This window comes from Rosa rugosa, chromosome 2 (assembly GCF_958449725.1).
Source record: "Rosa rugosa chromosome 2, drRosRugo1.1, whole genome shotgun sequence".
In the NCBI taxonomy this organism is placed as follows: domain Eukaryota; kingdom Viridiplantae; phylum Streptophyta; class Magnoliopsida; order Rosales; family Rosaceae; genus Rosa; species Rosa rugosa.
The window spans coordinates 55,687,565-55,708,580 of record NC_084821.1 but is presented as its reverse complement, the minus strand read 5'-3'; the positions used below and the strand labels follow the sequence as shown (position 1 = coordinate 55,708,580).

At 37.4% G+C, this 21,016-nt stretch overlaps 3 protein-coding genes across 7 annotated transcripts; all 3 read left to right on the top strand.

The window, feature by feature from the left end:
* The first annotated feature begins 126 nt into the window (after positions 1-126).
* On the top strand, positions 127-3,982 carry LOC133731073 (G-type lectin S-receptor-like serine/threonine-protein kinase At4g27290). Its single transcript, XM_062158537.1, has 7 exons — positions 127-1,769; positions 1,922-2,074; positions 2,559-2,716; positions 2,820-3,030; positions 3,123-3,360; positions 3,441-3,591; positions 3,680-3,982. The coding sequence occupies exons 1-7, from the start codon at positions 455-457 to the stop codon at positions 3,980-3,982; spliced, it is 2,529 nt and encodes an 842-aa protein (XP_062014521.1). The 5' UTR covers positions 127-454.
* A 1,900-nt stretch (positions 3,983-5,882) lies between these two features.
* On the top strand, positions 5,883-11,516 carry LOC133728571 (G-type lectin S-receptor-like serine/threonine-protein kinase At4g27290). 5 transcript variants are annotated; one of them, XM_062155979.1, is made up of 9 exons: positions 5,883-6,007; positions 6,299-6,571; positions 7,821-9,053; positions 9,201-9,353; positions 10,012-10,196; positions 10,308-10,518; positions 10,611-10,848; positions 10,926-11,076; positions 11,165-11,516. In XM_062155979.1, coding segments are annotated over exons 2-9 (2,475 nt in total). In that variant the 5' UTR covers positions 5,883-6,007; positions 6,299-6,570; the 3' UTR covers positions 11,468-11,516. The 5 variants fall into 5 exon arrangements, with proteins under 5 accessions (XP_062011963.1, XP_062011962.1, XP_062011964.1 ...); XM_062155978.1 differs by lacking the exon at positions 5,883-6,007 and having other exon boundaries at positions 6,193-6,571; XM_062155977.1 differs by lacking the exons at positions 5,883-6,007; positions 6,299-6,571 and having other exon boundaries at positions 7,288-9,053; positions 9,222-9,353.
* A 2,810-nt stretch (positions 11,517-14,326) lies between these two features.
* LOC133731072 (G-type lectin S-receptor-like serine/threonine-protein kinase At4g27290) lies at positions 14,327-17,966 on the top strand. The gene is made up of 6 exons (XM_062158536.1): positions 14,327-15,968; positions 16,150-16,305; positions 16,472-16,602; positions 16,745-16,955; positions 17,054-17,442; positions 17,532-17,966. The coding sequence occupies exons 1-6, from the start codon at positions 14,681-14,683 to the stop codon at positions 17,838-17,840; spliced, it is 2,484 nt and encodes an 827-aa protein (XP_062014520.1). The 5' UTR covers positions 14,327-14,680; the 3' UTR covers positions 17,841-17,966.
* The last annotated feature ends 3,050 nt before the right edge of the window (positions 17,967-21,016 follow it).

The window sequence follows — 21,016 nt, the reverse complement described above, 5'->3', positions numbered from 1 at the left end:
TTGCCATCCGAAGTTGAATGGCATTGCAAGTAAGTACTCTAGCTTCTGTTTTGAATTGAATTTTTCTTAGTTTCACATTGGATAATGATGTTTAGTTGAAAGCAATCCTAGTATTTTATTCAAATGCAGTTCTTGTCTTTCATGTTTCATATGATCTTCGTAAGCATATTAATACGCCGCCTACAGTGTAAATAATTGGGTGAATTCCTTGCAACTGCTTCAAACTGAAAGTTGGTTATTTAACTTCTCAGTCCAAACTCCCCAGGAAGAAGACAAAAAGAAAATGACAGGGTCGAAACTAATAGTTGCTCCCAATTATAACTCTATATGTATAGTTATTGAATTTGTAGGATTTAAGAAATTATAGAGTTGTTGAAATGTCAGTCATAGAAATAGAGGCTTCTGTGTTATTTCAACTATTACACCAAGGGACTAGGGGGGTAATGAGGCTTCTATGGAAATGAGGTGTTCGAGTATTACAGTCATGAAAAATCCATTGAAGGTTAGGATGTGCTTACATCCTATTTGCTCTTTTCTGCTTATCATCACAGCGATATTTTCCACAGCGGGAGGCAGCACAAGTACATTTCAGTCCATTAGAGATGGCCAGACTATAGTTTCAACTACTGGAAACTTTGAGCTTGGATTTTTTAGTCCTTCTACTGGTTCTAATAATCGATATGTTGGGATATGGTACAAGAAGATATCGTCTACAATAGTATGGGTTGCCAACAGAGAAGCACCCCTTACTGATTCAACAGGTGTTCTGCAGGTCACCGACCCTGGAATTCTTGTCCTCCTCAACCATAACAAGAGCATAGTTTGGTCCTCAAACACATCAAGATCTGCAGAGAATCCAGTGGCCCAGCTTTTGGATTCAGGAAATCTTGTTGTAACAGATGGCAGTGATACAGACCCTGAGAACTTCTTGTGGCAAAGTTTTGATTACCCAAGTGATACACTCCTACCAGGTATGAAGCTTGGTTGGAAAAAAGTTACAGGCTTCAGTAGGCATCTTACATCATGGAATAGTCCACAGGATCCTTCTCTAGGAAAATATACATATGAACTTGATCGCAGAGGATATGGAGAAGGAATTTTGAAGAAGGAGTCAGTTATGATATGGCGAACTGGACCATGGAATGGAATCGGATTCAGTGGCTTGCCTCATTTAAGTCCAAACTCCGTATTCACATACAATCTTGTTTTTGATGATCATGATGAAGAATATTATATTTTTGAGCTTCATAACAGCTCAGTTTATTCAAGAGTGAGTGTCACTTCAGATGGGCGTGTGCAGCGCTACACATGGATTGATACAACCCAAACTTGGGGATTCCTTTATCAAACAGTTATTGATAACTGCGAAATTTATGCATTCTGTGGTCCAAATGGTGCATGCAGTATTGACAGTTCCCCAGTATGTCGCTGCTTGAATGGATTTCAACCCAAATTTCCAAAGGACTGGGATGTAGAGGATTGGTCAAATGGCTGTGTGAGGACTCCACTAAATTGCAGCGGTGACTTGTTTGAGAAGTACTCTGCAGTGAAATTACCAAACACAGAGCAGTCCTGGTTAAACAGAAGTATGAATCTCAAGGAATGTGAGATGGTGTGCCTGAAGAACTGTTCCTGCACAGCTTATGCAAATTTGGATATCACGGATGGAGGATCTGGCTGCCTGCTGTGGTTTGGCAACCTAATTGATATTAGAAATTTTACTGTAAATGGGCAAGATATTTATATAAGAATGGCTGCATCAGAACTAGGTACAGACTCTTCAACCTCAAACTCAATGTGTAGTATGTTCATGCAAAATTTTCTGAGAGGGACAGTATTGTTCAGTTGTACTTCACAGTTTTTTTTTTCTTTATTAATTCTCTAATTCTTCATTTTTTCTTTCTTTCAAATTCTATATTAGGCCTGGATCATGACAACACAGTTATCAATGCTAAAGACTCTGAATCTAAGAAGGTTAGAATCATACTATGTGGTACTCTGTTGCCTACTGGACTGCTGATCGTGGGCATAGCCCTGGTATTTTATTTCCAGAAGAAGCAGCGCAAAAAATATGGTATGTTTTTATGTACTCTTAAGCCCTCCCTTTTCCTAGTCCTGTAGTTAAGATTATAGAATTTTTAGGAATATTTGCTGTTATACCAATACGCCTGTAAGCTGAACCCTTCATTGCCTGGTAACCTTTTAGAATGTATACAATATAGAAGTATGAGCCTCTGCACCCGTTGCCAATTGGTTTCGTGCTGTATGCTCGTTCTAAAACGACCTCACTTCAGCTTATTTGGGAAGGATCGATTTTGTTTGATTACAAAAGAATAGTACTTCCTATAAGTTTATTATCAGAAATTAATAATTAATTGCTTTATTATGTTTGTTGGTCCAGATTGTTCAAGACTAAACAATCTTAGGGTAGCTCATCATTTTTAAAATCATACTATCTGTCCTGAGAATGCTAATAAAGTTACAAAGCGATATTGAGCATATCTGCATAAAGGATTAAATTATCTAATATGGTTTCAAAATGGTTTTTTACTTCGCAGGGAGAATGAGGAGCAGCAAAAAAGAAGGTTCAGAACTTCCCTCAAAAAAGGAAGATTTTGAACTTCCATTATTTGATTTGGCTACTGTCATTTGTGCCACTGATAACTTCTCAGAGAACAGCAAACTTGGAGAAGGTGGATTCGGATCCGTCTTTAAGGTAAAATTTGATAATCCTCCATACAATCAAATTGACACTATCCAAATTCCAAGTTGCATGGTGAATGTGTAGTTCTCTAGTCATGATACACACATGATTTCAGGGTATATTGCAAGATGGACAGGAAATAGCTGTGAAGAGGCTCTCGAAGCATTCTAAACAAGGACTGAATGAGTTCAAGAATGAGGTTACACATATTGTCAAACTTCAGCACAGGAATCTAGTGAAGCTTCTGGGATGCTGCATTCAGGAAGATGAAATGATTCTGATCTACGAATGCATGCCTAACAAAAGCTTGGACTTCTTTATTTTTGGTTTGACCACTCAGAAACTTTAATTTGGCCTCATTACTCCACTTTATTTTCCAATCACCTAATGCTGCCCCATTTGGCATGCTATTTTGTAGATCAAAGAAGAAGCTTTTTACTAGATTGGCCTAAGCGCTTTGACATTATTAATGGTATTGCTCGGGGGATCCTTTATCTTCATCAAGATTCTAGACTGAGGGTAATTCATAGAGATCTCAAAGCAGGCAATATCTTATTAGACAATGAATTCAACCCAAAAATCTCAGACTTTGGCCTGGCTAGAAGTTTTGGAGGAAATGAAACTAAAGCAGAAACGAATAAAGTCGTCGGAACATAGTAAGTTTCTCCAAACAAGTAATATTATGCATAGTCAACTTTCTTTGCTTTTAAAATAGTTTTTGATTCAAAATTTGCAGTGGTTACATGTCCCCAGAATATGCAATTGACGGGTTCTACTCGATAAAGTCAGACGTGTATAGCTTTGGTGTTTTGATGCTGGAGATAATAAGTGGGAAGAGAAACAGAGGATTCCTTCATCCAGACCACAACCTCAACCTGCTTGGACATGTGAGTGCCAACTATCGTCTAGTTAACAAATTCTTTTTTGATTCATTCTGCTTCTTCTGTTTAGTAAAAAAGTATTGTTCCTTTTTAGGCATGGAACTTACACACAGAAGGAAGGTCCATTGAATTGCTTGCTACATCAGTAGGGGACTCCATTAATCTACAAGAAGTTCTGCGAACGATTCATGTGGGTCTTTTATGTGTTCAGCAAAATCCACAAGACAGGCCAAGCATGTCAGCTGCCGTTCTAATGTTAAGTGGTGAAGGTGTGCTGCCTGTACCTCAGAAACCTGGTTTTTATAATGAGAGGGCTCTAACTGAACTCCAAGTCCAGTCTTCTTCACAACCATGTTCAGTTAATACACTCACTTCCGGCCTATTCGAGCCTCGTTAATAATTGCAATCCTTTTGTCTTTGGAATGAGCTAGGAGTTAAATGAAAGAATTTAATTTCTTGAGTATTTCTGTGGTCTGCCTATTTATCAATTTTATTTCTTTCATTCCATTAAGCTCTAAACATTAAAGGGCTTATAGGTGTGTTAATCTGTTAATCATCCTAAACCTTATAGCTCGATGGGTTTAGGGTTTTGTCTCTAGGATTAAGGTAATTCTTTGCATAGGCCGGAGTGCTGGTCTGTACCCTAAACCGTAAGTCACACTACTCTAGTCTACAAGAAGTTGGTAAAAGTAAGAAATCTTACTGACAGTCACCCACTAGGTAATATATTATTACTCTACTAGACGTTCAAGTGTTCAACATGAGGTGGCCCTCCAAAGGTCCATCATCCATGGATTCCATGCACGTGAAGCTCCTCATGTCATGTGTTTTATTTTGATTTTGTTGATCAGCGTGTTGAAGGAAACAAGACCGTTCCGACTTATTCCAGAGTAGCTCCGCATGGTTTGCTGTCTTGTCCTTCAACTGGTAACCAGTTTGCGGATTCCATCACCAATCACATGTATTAGTATAACTTAGAACATACTGTATGGATTAGAATCATTAGATATCCAATAGTATAAAGGATTTCCAACTCTCCCTCAACTCTACCTCAACTCTACCACAACTCAACAAAAAACAAGCAAACCCTTTATCGGCGATTTTCCGCGGCTAATTTAACTGCATGAGGTAGAAAAATTAATCCTCTCAACACGCTCTACATACTAATATTGTCAGTTTTTGAAATCGATCTAGTTTTGATGATTTGGTTTCTGGGTTGTCTTTGGCTCCGACGCGGCTCTTCGACACCGACGACTTCTCTGACACTCTTGGCTTAATTTATGTCGCGGCCTTGCTGACGTCAACCACGATATGGAGTTTGGCCGAGCTGGCAACCGGCAAGGCTGGGTCAAGAAAATGGTCACGGGCTTGGTATTTTTTTGGCCTCAGCTATGAAAAACCTTGTTCTGGCCGGTCAGAAACCCATTAGTGGAAGATGGTTTTTGGGAATTCATGGTCACCACAGCACCGGTGAACTTGCTCTAACTAAATAACGTATTTGAGCCGGGCCCGAAAAAAAGGGGCTTGGTCCTGGGCCAAGCAAATTGACATGCGGTCCCGGCCCGAGCCCAGGCCTAGTATAAATAACGAATCATGACAATTGTTCATGAAAATCCAACCAAATAATCTTGGCTCCGCAATTTTGGTTTCATCGGTTTGGTTTCTCGATATTAATTGAAATTGATTATAAACTCGGTTAATTAGTATATTAGTTCGGTTTGGTTTTAATTAATTTCAACCAAGTTAATATTATTGATTTAATCATTAATTTTAATGAAAATTTTTATTTTTTCAATTATAATTGTATATACAGTAACTATCCAAACAACATCAATACAAAAATTTAATGTAAACCAAATAATGTATATTAAAAGACTAACAAGACTATAGATATAAATGTGTTATACCTTATTCTATAATTAAAAAAAAAAAAAGTAAATAAAATTAATAATGATAAATATTATTTTCTATTGGTTCGATTCAATTTATAAGAATTGATTATAAGTCCGAAAGCCGCATCACAAGCGTCGTTTCAATTAAGTTTTCATTAACTTTATCATTTCGATTCAATTTTGATACAGTTCGGTGCAGTTTATCGATTTTTGGTTCAAAAAACTTCGTTGTTGGTAAAACTTTGATTACTACCAGTCGAAACTCGGACCAGTGTCTCAACTTTTGTTTTTTGGGCAAAGCCCAGTGTCTCAACTTGAACATACGAATATACGATAATCAAAGTCAAATAAACTCTCATCGCCTTTAAAGTAGACAGCTGGAACCTGAAACTTCAATTCAGGTAATTCTGGAATCTCATTCCATTAAAGTAATTGACTTTAGTCAACCCAAATACAAAAGGCTGCTCACCTTCATCTCCAACCTTCACGTAACCTGAAACTTAATCGAACTCCATTCCAGTAGTCTCATCGTGAGTCACACCATTTCATTGTACTCTCTCTGACTACTATTTTTCTGGGTTTTTTGAAGCCTCCTTTCACAAAGTACATTAATTTATGCATGCCCTTTATTTACTGCATTGTTTTTTATTGGTTATATGAGTTTTGTAAGACTTGGTCTATATATTCATGCATCATTATCATACTTATAGGATTTTTGCTGGCATCTAGCATATTAAAATCCATTTTGGGAATTTGGGGTTCAGCTGTGTCCCTAATTCTGTTGAATGTTGCTACCGACCTAATTTAGTATCAACTTGTAGGAGAAAATGAAAGGGATAGAGAAAAGGATGGGAATTGACTTCAAGAATAATGCCAAAGAGTACCCAAATCAGAAATCTGCAGTTTTGTTAGAGTTGAGGGATTTGGATTACAAGATTTGTCCTTTGGAATTTGGTATTTCCAGAACGCGCCGTGTTAGTGGACCGGGTTTTGAATAATCCGAAATGAAACTAGCTCCATTCCATGAGGACCATTGTTGATTGGGAGAGGATTACGCATTCCTAATTGCCATCCGAAGTTGAATGGCATTGGAAGTAAGTACTCTACCTTCTGTTGAATTGAATTTTTCTTAGTTTCACATTGGATAATGTTGTTTAGTTGAAAGCAATTTTAGTATTTTATTCAAATGAAGTTCTAGTCTTTCATGTTTCGTATGATCTTCGTAAGCATGTTAATACGCCGCCTACAGTGTAAACAATTGGGAATGAATTCATTGCAACTGCTTCAAACTGAATGTATTGACTTATTTTGAGTTAGTTATAATTTAACTTCTCAGTCCAGACTCCCCAGGAAGAAGACCAAAAGAAAATGACAGGGTAGATAATAATCCTTTACAAGTATTGACTATTGAAGGAATTAGAAAATGGTTAATTGCATAATGATGTTTATTTCAAAGCAGGATTTTCTTTGGTTGAAAGTTGAAACTGGATGGTGATGTTTATTTGAAAGCAGTTTCTAATCTTTCATTTAAATGCAGTTCTAAATCTTTCATGTATTGTATAATCTTGTTAAGTAAATGATCACTGCCCGCAATCTAAACAGTTGGGAGAGAATTCCTTGCAACTATGTCAAAATTGCATGTATTGACTCATCTTGAGTTAGTGATTTGTATTCTCTCCTGTCCACCAGCAAGCACACTAAAGAAAATGAAATGACAGATAGTCAATCCATTAAAGCTATAGAATATTGCTTGAATTAGAAAATAATTAATTCCTTCCAGTCATAACTGACATATGATCACCAAATTTATAGGATTTAAGTAATTGCAGAGTTGTGGATGTGGAAATGTTAATCATAGAGGTAGAGGCTGCAGTGTTATTTCAACTATTGCAGCAAGGGAGTAGGGGGATAAATGAGGTCTAAAACTAATTCAAATGCATGTGTTGACTTATCTTAACTTAGTGATTTGTCTTCTTTGCTGAGGCCATACACTCCCATTTTGACTCCCAGGAAGCAGACTAAAAGAAAATTACAGGGTAGATAGTTAATCTATTACAGGTATAATATATTGAAGGAGTTACAAACTAATAGTTGCTTGCAATCATAACTCTATATGTATAATTATTGAATTTGTTGGATTTAAGTAATTATAGAGTTGTTGGAATGTCAATCATAGAAATAGAGGCTTCAGTGTTATTTCAGCTATTACAGCAAGGGACTAGGGGGATAATAAGTCTTCTATGAAAATGAGGTGTTCAAGTATTACAGTCATGAATAATCCATTGAAGGTTTTAATTACGATGTGCTTTCATCCTATTTGCTCTTTTCTGCTCATCATCACAGTGATATTTTCCACAGTGGGAGGCAGCACAAGTACATTTCAGTCCATTAGAGATGGCCAGACTATAGTTTCAACTACTGGAAACTTTGAGCTTGGATTTTTTAGTTCTTATACTGGTTCTAGTAACCGATACGTTGGGATATGGTACAAGAAGATATCGGCTACAATAGTATGGGTTGCCAACAGAGAAGCACCCCTTACTGATTCATCAGGTGTTCTGCAGGTCACCAACCCTGGAATTCTTGTCCTCCTCAACCATAACAAGAGCATAGTTTGGTCCTCAAACACATCGAGATCTGCAGATAATCCAGTGGCCCAGCTTTTGGATTCAGGAAATCTTGTTGTAACAGATGGCAATGATACAGACCCTGAGAACTTCTTGTGGCAAAGTTTTGATTACCCAAGTGATACACTCCTACCAGGTATGAAGCTTGGTTGGAACAAAGTTACAGGCTTCAGTAGGCATCTTACATCATGGAACAGCCCACAGGATCCTTCTCTAGGAAAACATACATATGAACTTGATCGCAGAGGATATGGAGAAGAAATTTTGAAGAAGGATTCAGTTATGATATGGCGAACTGGACCATGGAATGGAATCCGATTCAGTGGCACGCCTCATTTAACTCCAAACTCCATATTCACATACAATCTTGTTTTTGATGATCATGATGAAGAGTATTATATTTTTGAGCTTCTTAACAGCTCAGTTTATTCAAGAGTGATTCTCACTCCAGATGGGCGTGTGCAGCGCTACACATGGATTGATACAACCCAAACTTGGGGATTTCTTTATCAAACAGCTTTAATTGATAACTGCGACAATTATGCATTCTGTGGTCCAAATGGTGCTTGCAGTATTGACAGTTCCCCAGTATGTCGCTGCTTGAATGGATTTCAACCCAAATATCCAAAGGACTGGGATGTAGTGGATTGGTCAAATGGCTGTGTGAGAAGGACTCCACTAAATTCAGTAAATTGCAGCGGTGACTTGTTTGAGAAGTACTCTGCAGTGAAATTGCCAAACACAGAGCAGTCCTGGTTCAACAGAAGTATGAATCTCAAGGAATGTGAGATGGTGTGCCTGAAGAACTGTTCCTGCACAGCTTATGCAAATTTGGATATCACGGATGGAGGATCTGGCTGCTTGCTGTGGTTTGGCAGCCTAATTGATATTAGAAATTTAACTGTAAATGGGCAAGATATTTATATAAGAATGGCTGCATCAGAACTAGGTACAGACTCTTCAACCTCAAAACTCAATGTGTAGTATGTTCATGCAAAATTTTCTGAGAGGGACAGTATTGTTCAGTTGTACTTCACAGTTGTTTTTTCTTTATTAATTCTCTAATTCCTCATTTTTTTTTCAAATTCTATATTAGGCCTGGATCATGACAACACAGTTATCAATGCTAAAGACTCTGAATCTAAGAAGGTTAGAATCATATTATGTGGTACTCTGTTGCCTACTGGACTGCTGATCGTGGGCATAGCCCTGGTATTTTATTGCCGGAAGAAGCAGCGCAAAAAATATGGTAAGTTTTTATGTACTCTTAAGCCCTCCCTTTTTCTAGTCCTGTAGTTAAGATTATAGAATTTATAGGAATATTTGCTGTTGTACCAATATGCCTGTTAACTGAATCCCTCATCGCCTGGTAACCTTTTAGAATGTATACAATATAGAAGTATGAGCCTCTGCACCCGTTGCCAATTGGTTTCGTGCTGTATGCTCTAGTTCGGAAATGACCTCACTTTAGCTTATTTGGGAAGCATCGATTTTGTTTGATTACAAAAGAATAGTACTTCCTATAAGTTTATTATAGGAAATTAATAATTAGGTGCTTTATCAATATAGAAGTATGAGCCTCTGCACCCGTTGCCAATTGGTTTCGTGCTGTATGCTCTAGTTCGAAAACGACCTCACTTTAGCTTATTTGGGAAGCATCGATTTTGTTTGATTACAAAAGAATAGTACTTCCTATAAGTTTATTATAGGAAATTAATAATTAGGTGCTTTATTATGTTTGTTGGTCCTGATTGTTCAAGACTAAACAATCTTATGGTAGCTCATCATTTTCAAAATCATACTATCTGTCCCGAGAATGCTAATAAGTTACAAAGCGATATTGAGCATATCTGGATGAATGGGTTAAATTATCTAATATGGTTTCAAAATGGATTTTTACTTCACAGGGAAAATGAGGAGCAGCAAAAAAGAAGATTCAGAACTTACCTCAAGAGAAGAAGGTTTAGAACTTCCCTCAAAAAAGGAAGATTTTGAACTTCCATTATTTGACTTGGCTACTGTCGTTTGTGCCACTGATAACTTCTCAGAGAACAGCAAACTTGGAGAAGGTGGATTCGGATCCGTCTTTAAGGTAAAATTTGATAATCCTCCGTACAATCAAAATCAAATTGACACTATCCAAATTCCAAGTTGCATGGTGAATGTGTTGTTCTCTGGTCATGATACATACATATGATTTCAGGGTATATTGCAAGATGGACAGGAAATAGCTGTGAAGAGGCTCTCGAAGCATTCTAATCAAGGACTGGATGAGTTCAAGAATGAGGTGACACATATTGTCAAACTTCAGCACAGGAATCTAGTGAAGCTTCTGGGATGCTGTATTCAGGAAGATGAAATGATGCTGATCTACGAATGCATGCCTAACAAAAGCTTGGACTTCTTTATTTTTGGTTTGGCCGCTCAAAAACTTTAACTTGGCCTCATTACTCCACTTTATTTTCCAGTCACCTAATGCCGCCCCATTTGGCATGCTATTTTGTAGATCAAAGAAGAAGCTTTTTACTAGATTGGCCTAAGCGCTTTGACATTATTAATGGTATTGCTCGGGGGATCCTTTATCTTCATCAAGATTCTAGACTGAGGGTAATTCATAGAGATCTCAAAGCAGGCAATATCTTATTAGACAGTGAATTCAACCCAAAAATCTCAGACTTTGGCCTGGCTAGAAGTTTTGGAGGAAATGAAACTAAAGCAGAAACGAATAAAGTGGTCGGAACATAGTAAGTTGCTCAAAACAAGTAATGCATAGTCAACTTTCTTTGCTTTTAAAAATAGTTTTTGATTCAATGATTTGCAGTGGTTACATGTCCCCAGAATATGCAATTGACGGGTTCTACTCGATAAAATCAGACATGTATAGCTTTGGTGTTTTGATGCTGGAGATAATAAGTGGGAAGAGAAACAGAGGATTTCTTCATCCAGGCCACAACCTCAACCTGCTTGGACATGTGAGTGCCAACTATTGTCTAGTTAACAAATTCTTTTTTGATTCATTCTGCGTCTTCTGTTTAGTAAAAAAGTATCGTTCCTTTTTAGGCATGGAACTTACACACAGAAGGAAGGTCCATTGAATTGCTTGCTACATCAGTGGGGGACTCCATTAATCTACAAGAAGTTCTGCGAACGATTCATGTGGGTCTTTTATGTGTTCAGCAAAATCCACAAGACAGGCCAAGCATGTCAGCTGCAGTTCTAATGTTAAGTGGTGAAGGTGTGCTGCCTGTACCTCATAAACCTGGTTTTTATAATGAGAGGGCTCTAACTGAACTCCAAGTCCATTCTTCTTCACAAGCATGTTCAGTTAATATGCTCACCTCCACCCTATTCGAGCCTCGTTAATTGATAGTTCATGTTGGTGTAATTGCAATCCTTTTGTTTTTGGAATGAGCTTGAATTAAATGAAACAATTTAATTTCTCGAGTATTTCTTTGGTCTGCCTATCTATCAATTACAATCGTTTTGCTTTATTTCTTCATTCCATTGGTCTGCCTATCTAAACATTAAAGGGCTTATAGCTGTGTTAATCATCCTAAACCTTATAGCTCGAAGGGTTTAGGTTTTGTCTCTAGGATTAGGTTCCGTCCAAATTTTACTTTGTCAATCCAGTCAAAGTTAACGTTCAAATTGGACGGAACAGTAAAATTTGGGCACGGCTGATTGAAATTGAAAGCACAGGGGTGTTGCTGATTAAATTGAAAGAGCAGAGACTGACATGATGTTACCCCCAAACCACAGGGCACTAAACTGAAATTTATCCTATTTTAATTGTATTGTTCGGCCCTCTAAGAATCACTTTCTAGTTCCGTCACTGAAAAGTACACCAAAAATGTATGCAGCTCACTCACAAATTCTTCATGGTTGAATTAATAGAGATAATAAAAAAAAATTGTTGAAGATATAGATTTAATTGTTTAAGGGTGTTTTTGAGGTGTACTGAGCTTTTTAAGTATTCAAAAAAGTGAAATAGAGGTTATATAAGTAGGAGAGGTCCAAATATTAAATTTAGAGGTCCAACTAGAACCACCTGAAAACAAGTTATAGGTAAGCTGTTGATACTCTAACATATATAACAAAATTAAAGCTGACAAAAACAAGTACCAATCTCGATCATATCGCCAAAGTTAATCTTGACCTGAAAGGTTGTTTAAATGTTTTATGACACAGTATGCGAAGCTAAAATAACCTAATGTGTACGTTGCCGTTAGATATATATATATATATATATATTTTAATATTAGTAGAACCCATTGTCAAATTTATATCATGTACACTGTTAGTGAAAATGCAGCTAACATTTCTCTAATTCTTACAATACAATACAATAACGTCTGTAGTGGTCACTATATTTGGTATCGTGGTGGCAATGATATATGGAAGAGATAAATAGAGAATTTTCCAATGATTAAATGTTTTATTTATTTCAGGATTCGGTACAAACACATCTCTAGAGAAGCTAACTTTGTAGCAGACAAGCTAGCTAATCTTAATCAGTCTAGTCGTGAGAATTCTGTCTGGTTTAACTGTCTCCCTCTTTCTATATCCCCAGTGTCTCAATTGGATCAGTTGGGAGGGGGATGTGTTCTTGATTTTTCATTGTAGTTTTTTCTTCGTGTATCAACAAAAAAAGGGGGTGGGGGGGGGGGGGGGGGGGGGGGGAACCACTTGCATGATGTAATTCAAATGAAAAGTGGTTTCAGACAATACCAGCTAGTTGATCACATTGCTTGCTCCATTGCCTACGACAATAGTAGCACTATGTACATGTACTTGATCAAACATGGTCATGAAATTGTATTTTTATCATAGAGACGCCTCTGGGTATCTTCTACTACCAAAAATAGCCAACTGGATTTTGCGTATGTTGATGTAATATGTCGGAACATTATTATTCCACGAGCTTCTTCGGGGTTTATAATAATCATCTTCACTTAGTATACTCAGTACTATCAAGAATCTAAGTTAATGATTAGGGGTTTATAAGCATGTCAAACATTTTTATTTGCTGGACATCCACTAGGTGATTTGTTCTATTACCAACTTGAGCACATTCCATATGAGGAAAAGTAACCGGATTGTTTCTATATTAGATTAGGGGGATTGAATTGTCCCTTTTGGTGGGGGACACATCCGATAAAATTGGAGATATGGGAATTGAATTGGGGGCTTTGAGCCACAATCTAGGGCAAATGTTGTGCATGTGGCAAACAACAGCTCCTCTTAATTTACCACTTGGGGCCGAAGTACGTACAAGTCCATCAAAGAAATTTCGTAGTGTATGCAATCCGGTACATAAAAGATAAGTTTTGCTCATCAAAGGTATTTTTAAAAATTAATGAAATTGAAGATCGTTTCATCATCAAAATAGAATGAACACCATCATGAATGTTAATGTTTACTGAACTAAAATGAATCTTATTTGGTTGGAGTTTGGCAGAAATAAGTGGTCTTTAAAATGTAACTTAGAAAATTAGAAAATGACCGTTTTTGGATGTAACAAGACAATATGTGATATTTACAAATATAGAGGAATTTGGAGTGATTGATGTGTCTAAATTCATTCAAACGAGAATATTGTTTCATATAACCAGTGTATTATTTTACTCAAATATATACCAAGCGTTTTATATAAACGATAGTACTATGATACACTTAAAATTTTAACCGGATGAGTCGACCATGATCCGTGGCCATTTATTTCCCATGTAACCTTGCTTTGTCATAAATCTATTCACTAATTCCTGATTAGCAGACATGAGAAGTTTCAAGGTTCCCTCTATGTTTTTATCTTAACCTCACGTTAAGTTATTATACTATTTGTTTTTTTTTTTTTAATTCTGGATGCAACAAGGTCAAGTCATGCAAATCATATGTTTATTATGATTTGCACACATGGAAAAATGTAGTCAAAACTTGAAAGAATATGGCCCCAAAGTGGAAAAAGAAAAGGTGAGCCATTGCTGTAAATAATCCTTTCATTAGGGACTGTTGGGACAAAAGAGCTCTTCCACTATTATTGGAAACCCATTGAGAAGGCTCAGTTCGTTTCCATGTGTAATTGGGAAACCCATTGAAGGCTTTTGCTAGGATCAATGTGCTTTCCTGGAGGAGGTGATCAGGTGGCTACACTAGGGTTGGAGTTGTATATCTATGTTGGTAGTACTTTGGTTAATATGTATTTTAAATTCAGGGTAATGGAGGACGCACATGAAGTGTTCGATGAATTGCCTTTGAAAGATGTGGTGCTTTGGATTACAATGATCAATTGGTTTTCCGAGATTGGGCAGTTGAGGAGGCTTTGCTGGTCACTAGGGTCTTGAAATGCAGGGTTGCTGGAGAAGATGCGTTGGAAATTTCTTGGATGTCCTTTGTCATGTGCACCCTTATTTGACGGATATGGCGGTAAGGGTCACATTGCAAATCTGCAACACTGAAGGTCACTATATCCTTTCTAGTTTCAACTATAAAAGCAAGGGACTGGTAGGGGGACAAATAAGCTCTTCAATTATATTTCAGTTTCCTTCAAGCATGCAGTGAGAAATAAACTATCCTAATATGATGTGCGGCTTGCAACTCTTTTGCTGTTCTTTCCTGCTCATCATTGCAGCAATGCTTGCCACAGCAGAAGCCAGCACAAGTACATTTCAGTCCATCAAAGACGGCGAGACCATAGTTTCAACCGATGGAACCTTTGAGCTCGGATTCTTCACTCCTGCAGGCGCTTCTGGTAATCGATACGTAGGCATATGGTACAAGAAGATATCGGTTACAACGGTTGTGTGGGTTGCCAACAGAGAAATACCCCTCACAGATTCATCAGGTATTCTCAAAATCACTAACCCTGGAATTCTTGTCCTTGTCAACCAGAACAACACCACAGTTTGGTCCTCCAACACATCAACAACCGCACCAAATGCAGTGGCACAGCTTTTGGATTCAGGAAACCTTGTTGTGAAAGATGGCAGTGACAAAGTTGATGCAGAGGATGAGAAGTACTTGTGGCAGAGTTTTGACTACCCGGGTGATACATTGCTAGCAGGTATGAAGCTTGGTAGGAACACAGTTACAGGCTTCAATTGGCATCTTACATCATGGAGAAGTCCCTCTGATCCTTCTCAAGGCAACTTCACATTTCAACATGGTCCCAGAGGATATGCAGAACAAGTTCTGAGGGAGGGTTCAGACATAAGATTTCGGACTGGTCCATGGAATGGAATCCGGTTCAGTGGAACGCCTCATTTAGGTCCAAACTATGTTTACACATATCAGCTAGTTTTTGATGATCATGATCATGAAGAATACTATAGCTATAAGCTTCTCAACAGCTCAGTTCTTTCCAGGCTGGTGTTAACTCAAGATGGGCTTCTGCAGCGCTACACATGGATCGATAGAACCCAAAGTTGGTTCCTTTACTTAACAGCACAGATGGATAACTGTGACAATTATGCACTTTGTGGTGCATATGGTGCTTGCAATATTGAGAACTCCCCAGTATGCGGCTGCTTGAAAGGTTTTGTGCCAAAATTTCCAAAAGATTGGGACACAATGGATTGGTCAAATGGGTGTGTGAGAAAGACTCCACTAGCTTGCAATGGCGACAAGTTTCTGAAGTACTCTGGGGTCAAATTTCCAAACACAGAACAATCCTGGTTTAACAAAAGTATGAGCCTCAAGGAATGCGAGATGGAGTGCACCAGAAACTGTTCCTGCACTGCTTATTCAAATTTGTATATTAGCGAAGGAGGAACTGGGTGCTTGATGTGGTTTGGCGATCTGATTGATATGAGAAATCTCACTGAAAATGGACAAGATATTTACATAAGGATGGCAGCATCAGAACAAGGTATGGAATCATCTTCAACCCATAAAGTCAGTTCTTACTACAATGTTTTACAATTAGAAATTTCATCTTTAAGCTTGTCTCAGTGAGTAGCATTGTTCATCGGATGATATCATGGATTCATGATAGACATTAGTCACATTACATGGTGTTTTCTTTAATCTCCTGAATATTATGCTTTCAGATCCTGAAGACTATACAAAGATCAATGGTAAACTTGCTAATTTCAATGTAAAGAAAAGGAGGATCATATTAAGCTGTATCGTGCCATCTACTGGACTGCTGATCCTGGGCCTAGCCTTCTGTCTATACATTTGCCAGAAGAAACATCAAAAAGATGGTAAATTGTTTGTATTACTCGTCATACAGATCTACTTTCCTAGCTAGGAAGTTCAGATCTTCATAGGGAATTATTTATTTTTTTGATCCATTCTACTTTTACTTGACATATTAGTTATAAGCTCAACAAGCTCACCTGAGAATCTAAGTTGTTTAACCATTTGCAGGAAAACTGACGCACAGCAAGAAGGAAGATCTTGAATTACCATTGTTTGACTTGGCTACTATTGTCTCTGCAACCAGCAACTTTTCAAACGACAATAAGCTTGGAGAAGGTGGTTTTGGATGCGTCTTTAAGGTATTGAATATTTTTTTGTACAAATATTGACAGTTTCCAAGTTACATAGTACCATATGTAGTTTTAATATGGGCTGATGAATACATGTACAGACTGCAGAGTATGGACTTTGGTCATAATTAAGTGAACTGTTGGATTTCAGGGTATGTTGAGAAATGGGCAAGAAATAGCTGTCAAAAGGCTCTCAAAACATTCTTCACAAGGAGTAAATGAGTTCAAAAATGAGGTTATGCATATTGCCAAACTCCAGCACAGGAATCTAGTGAAGCTTCTTGGATGTTGCATTCAAGCCGATGAAATGATGCTCATCTACGAATGCATGCCTAACAAAAGCTTGGACTTCTTTATTTTTGGTTTGTTTAACTGAGAAACCTTCAATTCTAGTTTCATTTGTCCATTTGGTTAAGTTTCTTATCACCTAATGATGTTCCATTTGGCATGTTATGTGCAGATCAAAGAAAAAGCATGCTACTAGATTGGCCTAAGCGCTTTGACATCATCAATGGTATTGCTCGGGGGCTCCTCTATCTTCATCAAGATTCTAGACTGAGAGTAATTCATAGAGATCTCAAAGCAGGCAATATTTTATTAGACAATGAATTTAACCCCAAGATCTCAGACTTTGGTCTAGCTAGAAGTTTTGGAGGAAATGAAACTGTAGCAGAAACGATGAGAGTGGTTGGAACCTATGGTTACATGTCCCCAGAATATGCAAGTGACGGGTTCTACTCTACCAAATCCGACGTCTTTAGCTTTGGTGTTTCGGTGTTGGAGATAATAAGTGGGAAGAGAAATAGAGGATTCTCTCATCCAGACCATGACCTCAACCTTCTTGGACATGTGAGTTTCAGCTGCAAAGTTTGAGATTTATTTATTTTTTGGTTGATTTTCTGCTTCTGTTGCTAAAAGTAAGTGTTTCTTCCTTTCAGGCATGGAATCTATACACGGAAGGCAGGTCCATAGAATTGCTTGATACATCAGTAGGGAACTCCACTAATCCATCTGAGGAAGTTCTGCGCTCAATTCATGTGGGTCTTTTATGTGTGCAGAAAGATCCAGAAGATAGGCCAAGCATGTCAGATGTTGTTCTAATGTTGAGTGGTGAAGGTGCATTGCCTCAACCTGAAAAACCTGGGTTTTATAGTAAAAGTAGTGATAGGTCTGAAAACCAAGTCAATCCTTTATCTAGAGCATGCTCGGCTAATGAAGTTAGTTTTACGCTACTTGAGGCTAGATGAATGATATTTCATTTTCGTGATCATATCATCTTTGTTGATTTGTATAGGGGTATCAATGTAGGCTCCTTTGAATTCTCAGTTAGCTTTTAGGTCAGTAAGTCATATTGGATTTATTATTTTGATCTGAACACAATATTTGGTACGTACATTGTACATTTATGGAAAATGAAAATTCATGGCTCTTGATTTGAGAACTTTCCGAGTGAACTTTTCCTAAGTTTCCCTTAGGCTAGAATTGTTTTAGGTGTTGAAGATGATTAATGTGGGGGTGCAAAATTTTAGAATGAGTTCCTAATCAAGGCATGAGAAATAATGGGTTTCTAGTCAACAAATGGGCAGAGAGGGAGAAGGCCTAACCAATCTGAGAAATTTCTCGAGGCGGTAGTAAGACAAAATCAGGTTATAGTCAAGAAATTGGTTGAGAGGGAGGGGGCCCAACCTATCTAAGAAATTCCTTGAGGTGAAACCCCCTTCAAGAGTTCAAGGTGGATCTGGATAAGGCGGAACCAGTCAGCTTGTTCGAATCCATAGCAAGTAAGAAGCACTCCCCCACTTCGTCTTAAGGGTGGCATTATGGACCCACTAATGCGTGACTTGCAGAAGTTGCACACAACTACGCACACTAACCAAAGATATCTGCTCAGGCATACCTTTAAATACTTGGTAAGATGAACAAGCTTTCACTTTTACTTTAGTCAGCTAGTGAGGAGATACTCTACCGAATTGTTCCGCTAAAATAGTTTGATATATGAAAAATGTGAATTTTTTTTTATCAAATAAACAACTAGTCTATTATGAGTCGAACTCACAACCTCTCATTTACAAATGGGAGGCTTATGCCACTAGATTAAATGATATTGGGCTGAAAATTTTTTTTAGTAAAAACGTCAATTTTTATTAAACAAATGATTAGCTACAACTGAGAAGATGTAACAACAAACCGATGAGTCAAACTCAAGACATTTTACTAGATGAAATGATGCTAAATATGAATTATGTGAAGAATGCTAATTATACATTATCTTTTTAAGACACCCAACACATATAAACATTAAATTGTTGCTAGGTAAAAGATTTTCTGCTATTATACCCAAGTAGTAGTATCGACTGGTTCTCAATTAGAAAGAAAAAAATTAATGGATGTTTCAAAGGTGTGGAAAATTTGCTCTCTGGTCAAAGTAAGAGGTGATCAAAACAGTGATTTTGATTTTAGCTGAGTTAAAATGTAGTTTGACCTTGGTAAAGAATTAATGGAGTCAATTTTCAATCAAAACAAGAAGAAAAAAAGATAGGTAGAGTGTCGACCAGAAAAATAAAAATAAAAAATAAAAAACTTGGAGGGAATTGAGAGAAATTAAGGAACATTACACTAGTGGTTGTTTTCTAGCACAAGTAAAATTCAAACCAGAGACTCCAATTATTCTCTGGAGATAAAGAACATTACGAGAAAGCCACAGACTATAAACATTGGAAGCTCAAACTCGACTCCCTTAGAAGGCTAGGTGTTCGACATAATGCTTGAGAGAGGGAGCAATAAACAAATAACACCAAGAAGTGAGTTTTTTTTTTTTCCCAAATGTGTGCGGAAACTAAAATATTGAGGTAGAGAGAATGAGAATTGGGTAGCTTTGAAATTAAAAAGGGTAATGAAGGAGTTGAAGAGAAAGTGGCATCTACTAGGTCGTGTTGGAATTTTCTTGGCAATGTGAAGGCAGACAACGTAAGGATGTTCCTCCAACTCTATCCTTTTGACTACAAATGCATTTAGAGATGGTAGTTATTTGAACACAGATAGTACTTTACTGTATTTGTTTTATAAAGTTTTTAAAAGCAGGCATGTTGGTAATTTTTAGAGGGATTATGTTGATATTTGATATAAACATAATATGAGCACAGAGCATAAAAGATGACCAAGAACTAGTTTTTGCATTCAACTTTCTGTGTTGGGAAAAACCGCCAATGTTCAGCTAGTTGATGATGATGTGTTCTAAAACTTGAGTTTGAAGAGATTTGTAGATGTCAAATTAAGAAATTGTCTTGCCTGTCTAAATTTCAGAACACTATAGAACTTCTGAGTGTACAAATATGAATAATAAATTTGTTCAATTTGCTTCTGGTTACTTATTTGATTATTGGACACAAGCAAATAAAAAATGCGGAGTTCTCAAATAAACCTAATCTATAAAGTTGAACCAAACGTCTTCCGGATCTGATTAAGAAATTTCTTAAGCAGTAAAACACTGCACATGGATCAGTAAGGAAGTTTCGGCGGCGGGTCATATTGCTACCTAGCTTTGGAATATTGAAGAAAATAAAATAATACGCCACGTCTAAGTAGCTGGATGAAGAACATTACGCAGAAAACAAGCTGCAGCTAGACTCGAAATATTGGAAGGCCTCGAACTTGAGTCCAACGGAAGGTGTTTGATGTAACGCTTGAGAGAGGAAGCAACGAAGAAATTGAAGAGGGCAGTGTAGGTTGTGCTGGAATCTCCTTGGAAATGTGATGGCAGACGAGGTAAAGATGTTCCTCTATCTCTATCAATAGGACTACAAATGCATCTAAAATTCAAAAGAAAGCATCTTTTTTGTTCCAATCGTTTGAGTTGGAAAAAGTTTTTAAAAGCAGGACCGTTGGCTGGTTGAGACGCGTGGTTAGGTTGATTTTGGATATGATTAGCATGATTTAATCACAAACATAAGAGAATCTGTATAGATTAGTCTTCCCATTCAAATTTGTTTGAGTGTGGGGAAGCTGCCTATTATTCAGCTAGTTGAGGATGTATTCTAAATATTTGAGTTTGAAGGGGGATTGTAAATGTAATGACTAATGAATTCGAAGCCTCAACAACGCGGTTTTGGAGCCAAATCATAGAGAATCAGTTTAGTTACTCAAACTCAGAATCGAAGGCCAAGTAATTCCTGGCAAAGACCAAGTAGTAATCAGTAACTAAGGAAGTTTCGGAGTGTCATATTGCTACCTAGCTTGGCTAGAATACAATCATTACGTATGAATGCACTTATATCATCTTTACAGTCATGTTAACCATAAAGAGCACCCTCCATTTTTTTAAGTTGGTGAAGGCTAACTGGAAGGAGGAAATAGGGTCTTTAGTCAACATGGTGGCTTGGATTGCTATATTTTTGAATAATTGAAAGATATTTCCCTGGTAAGT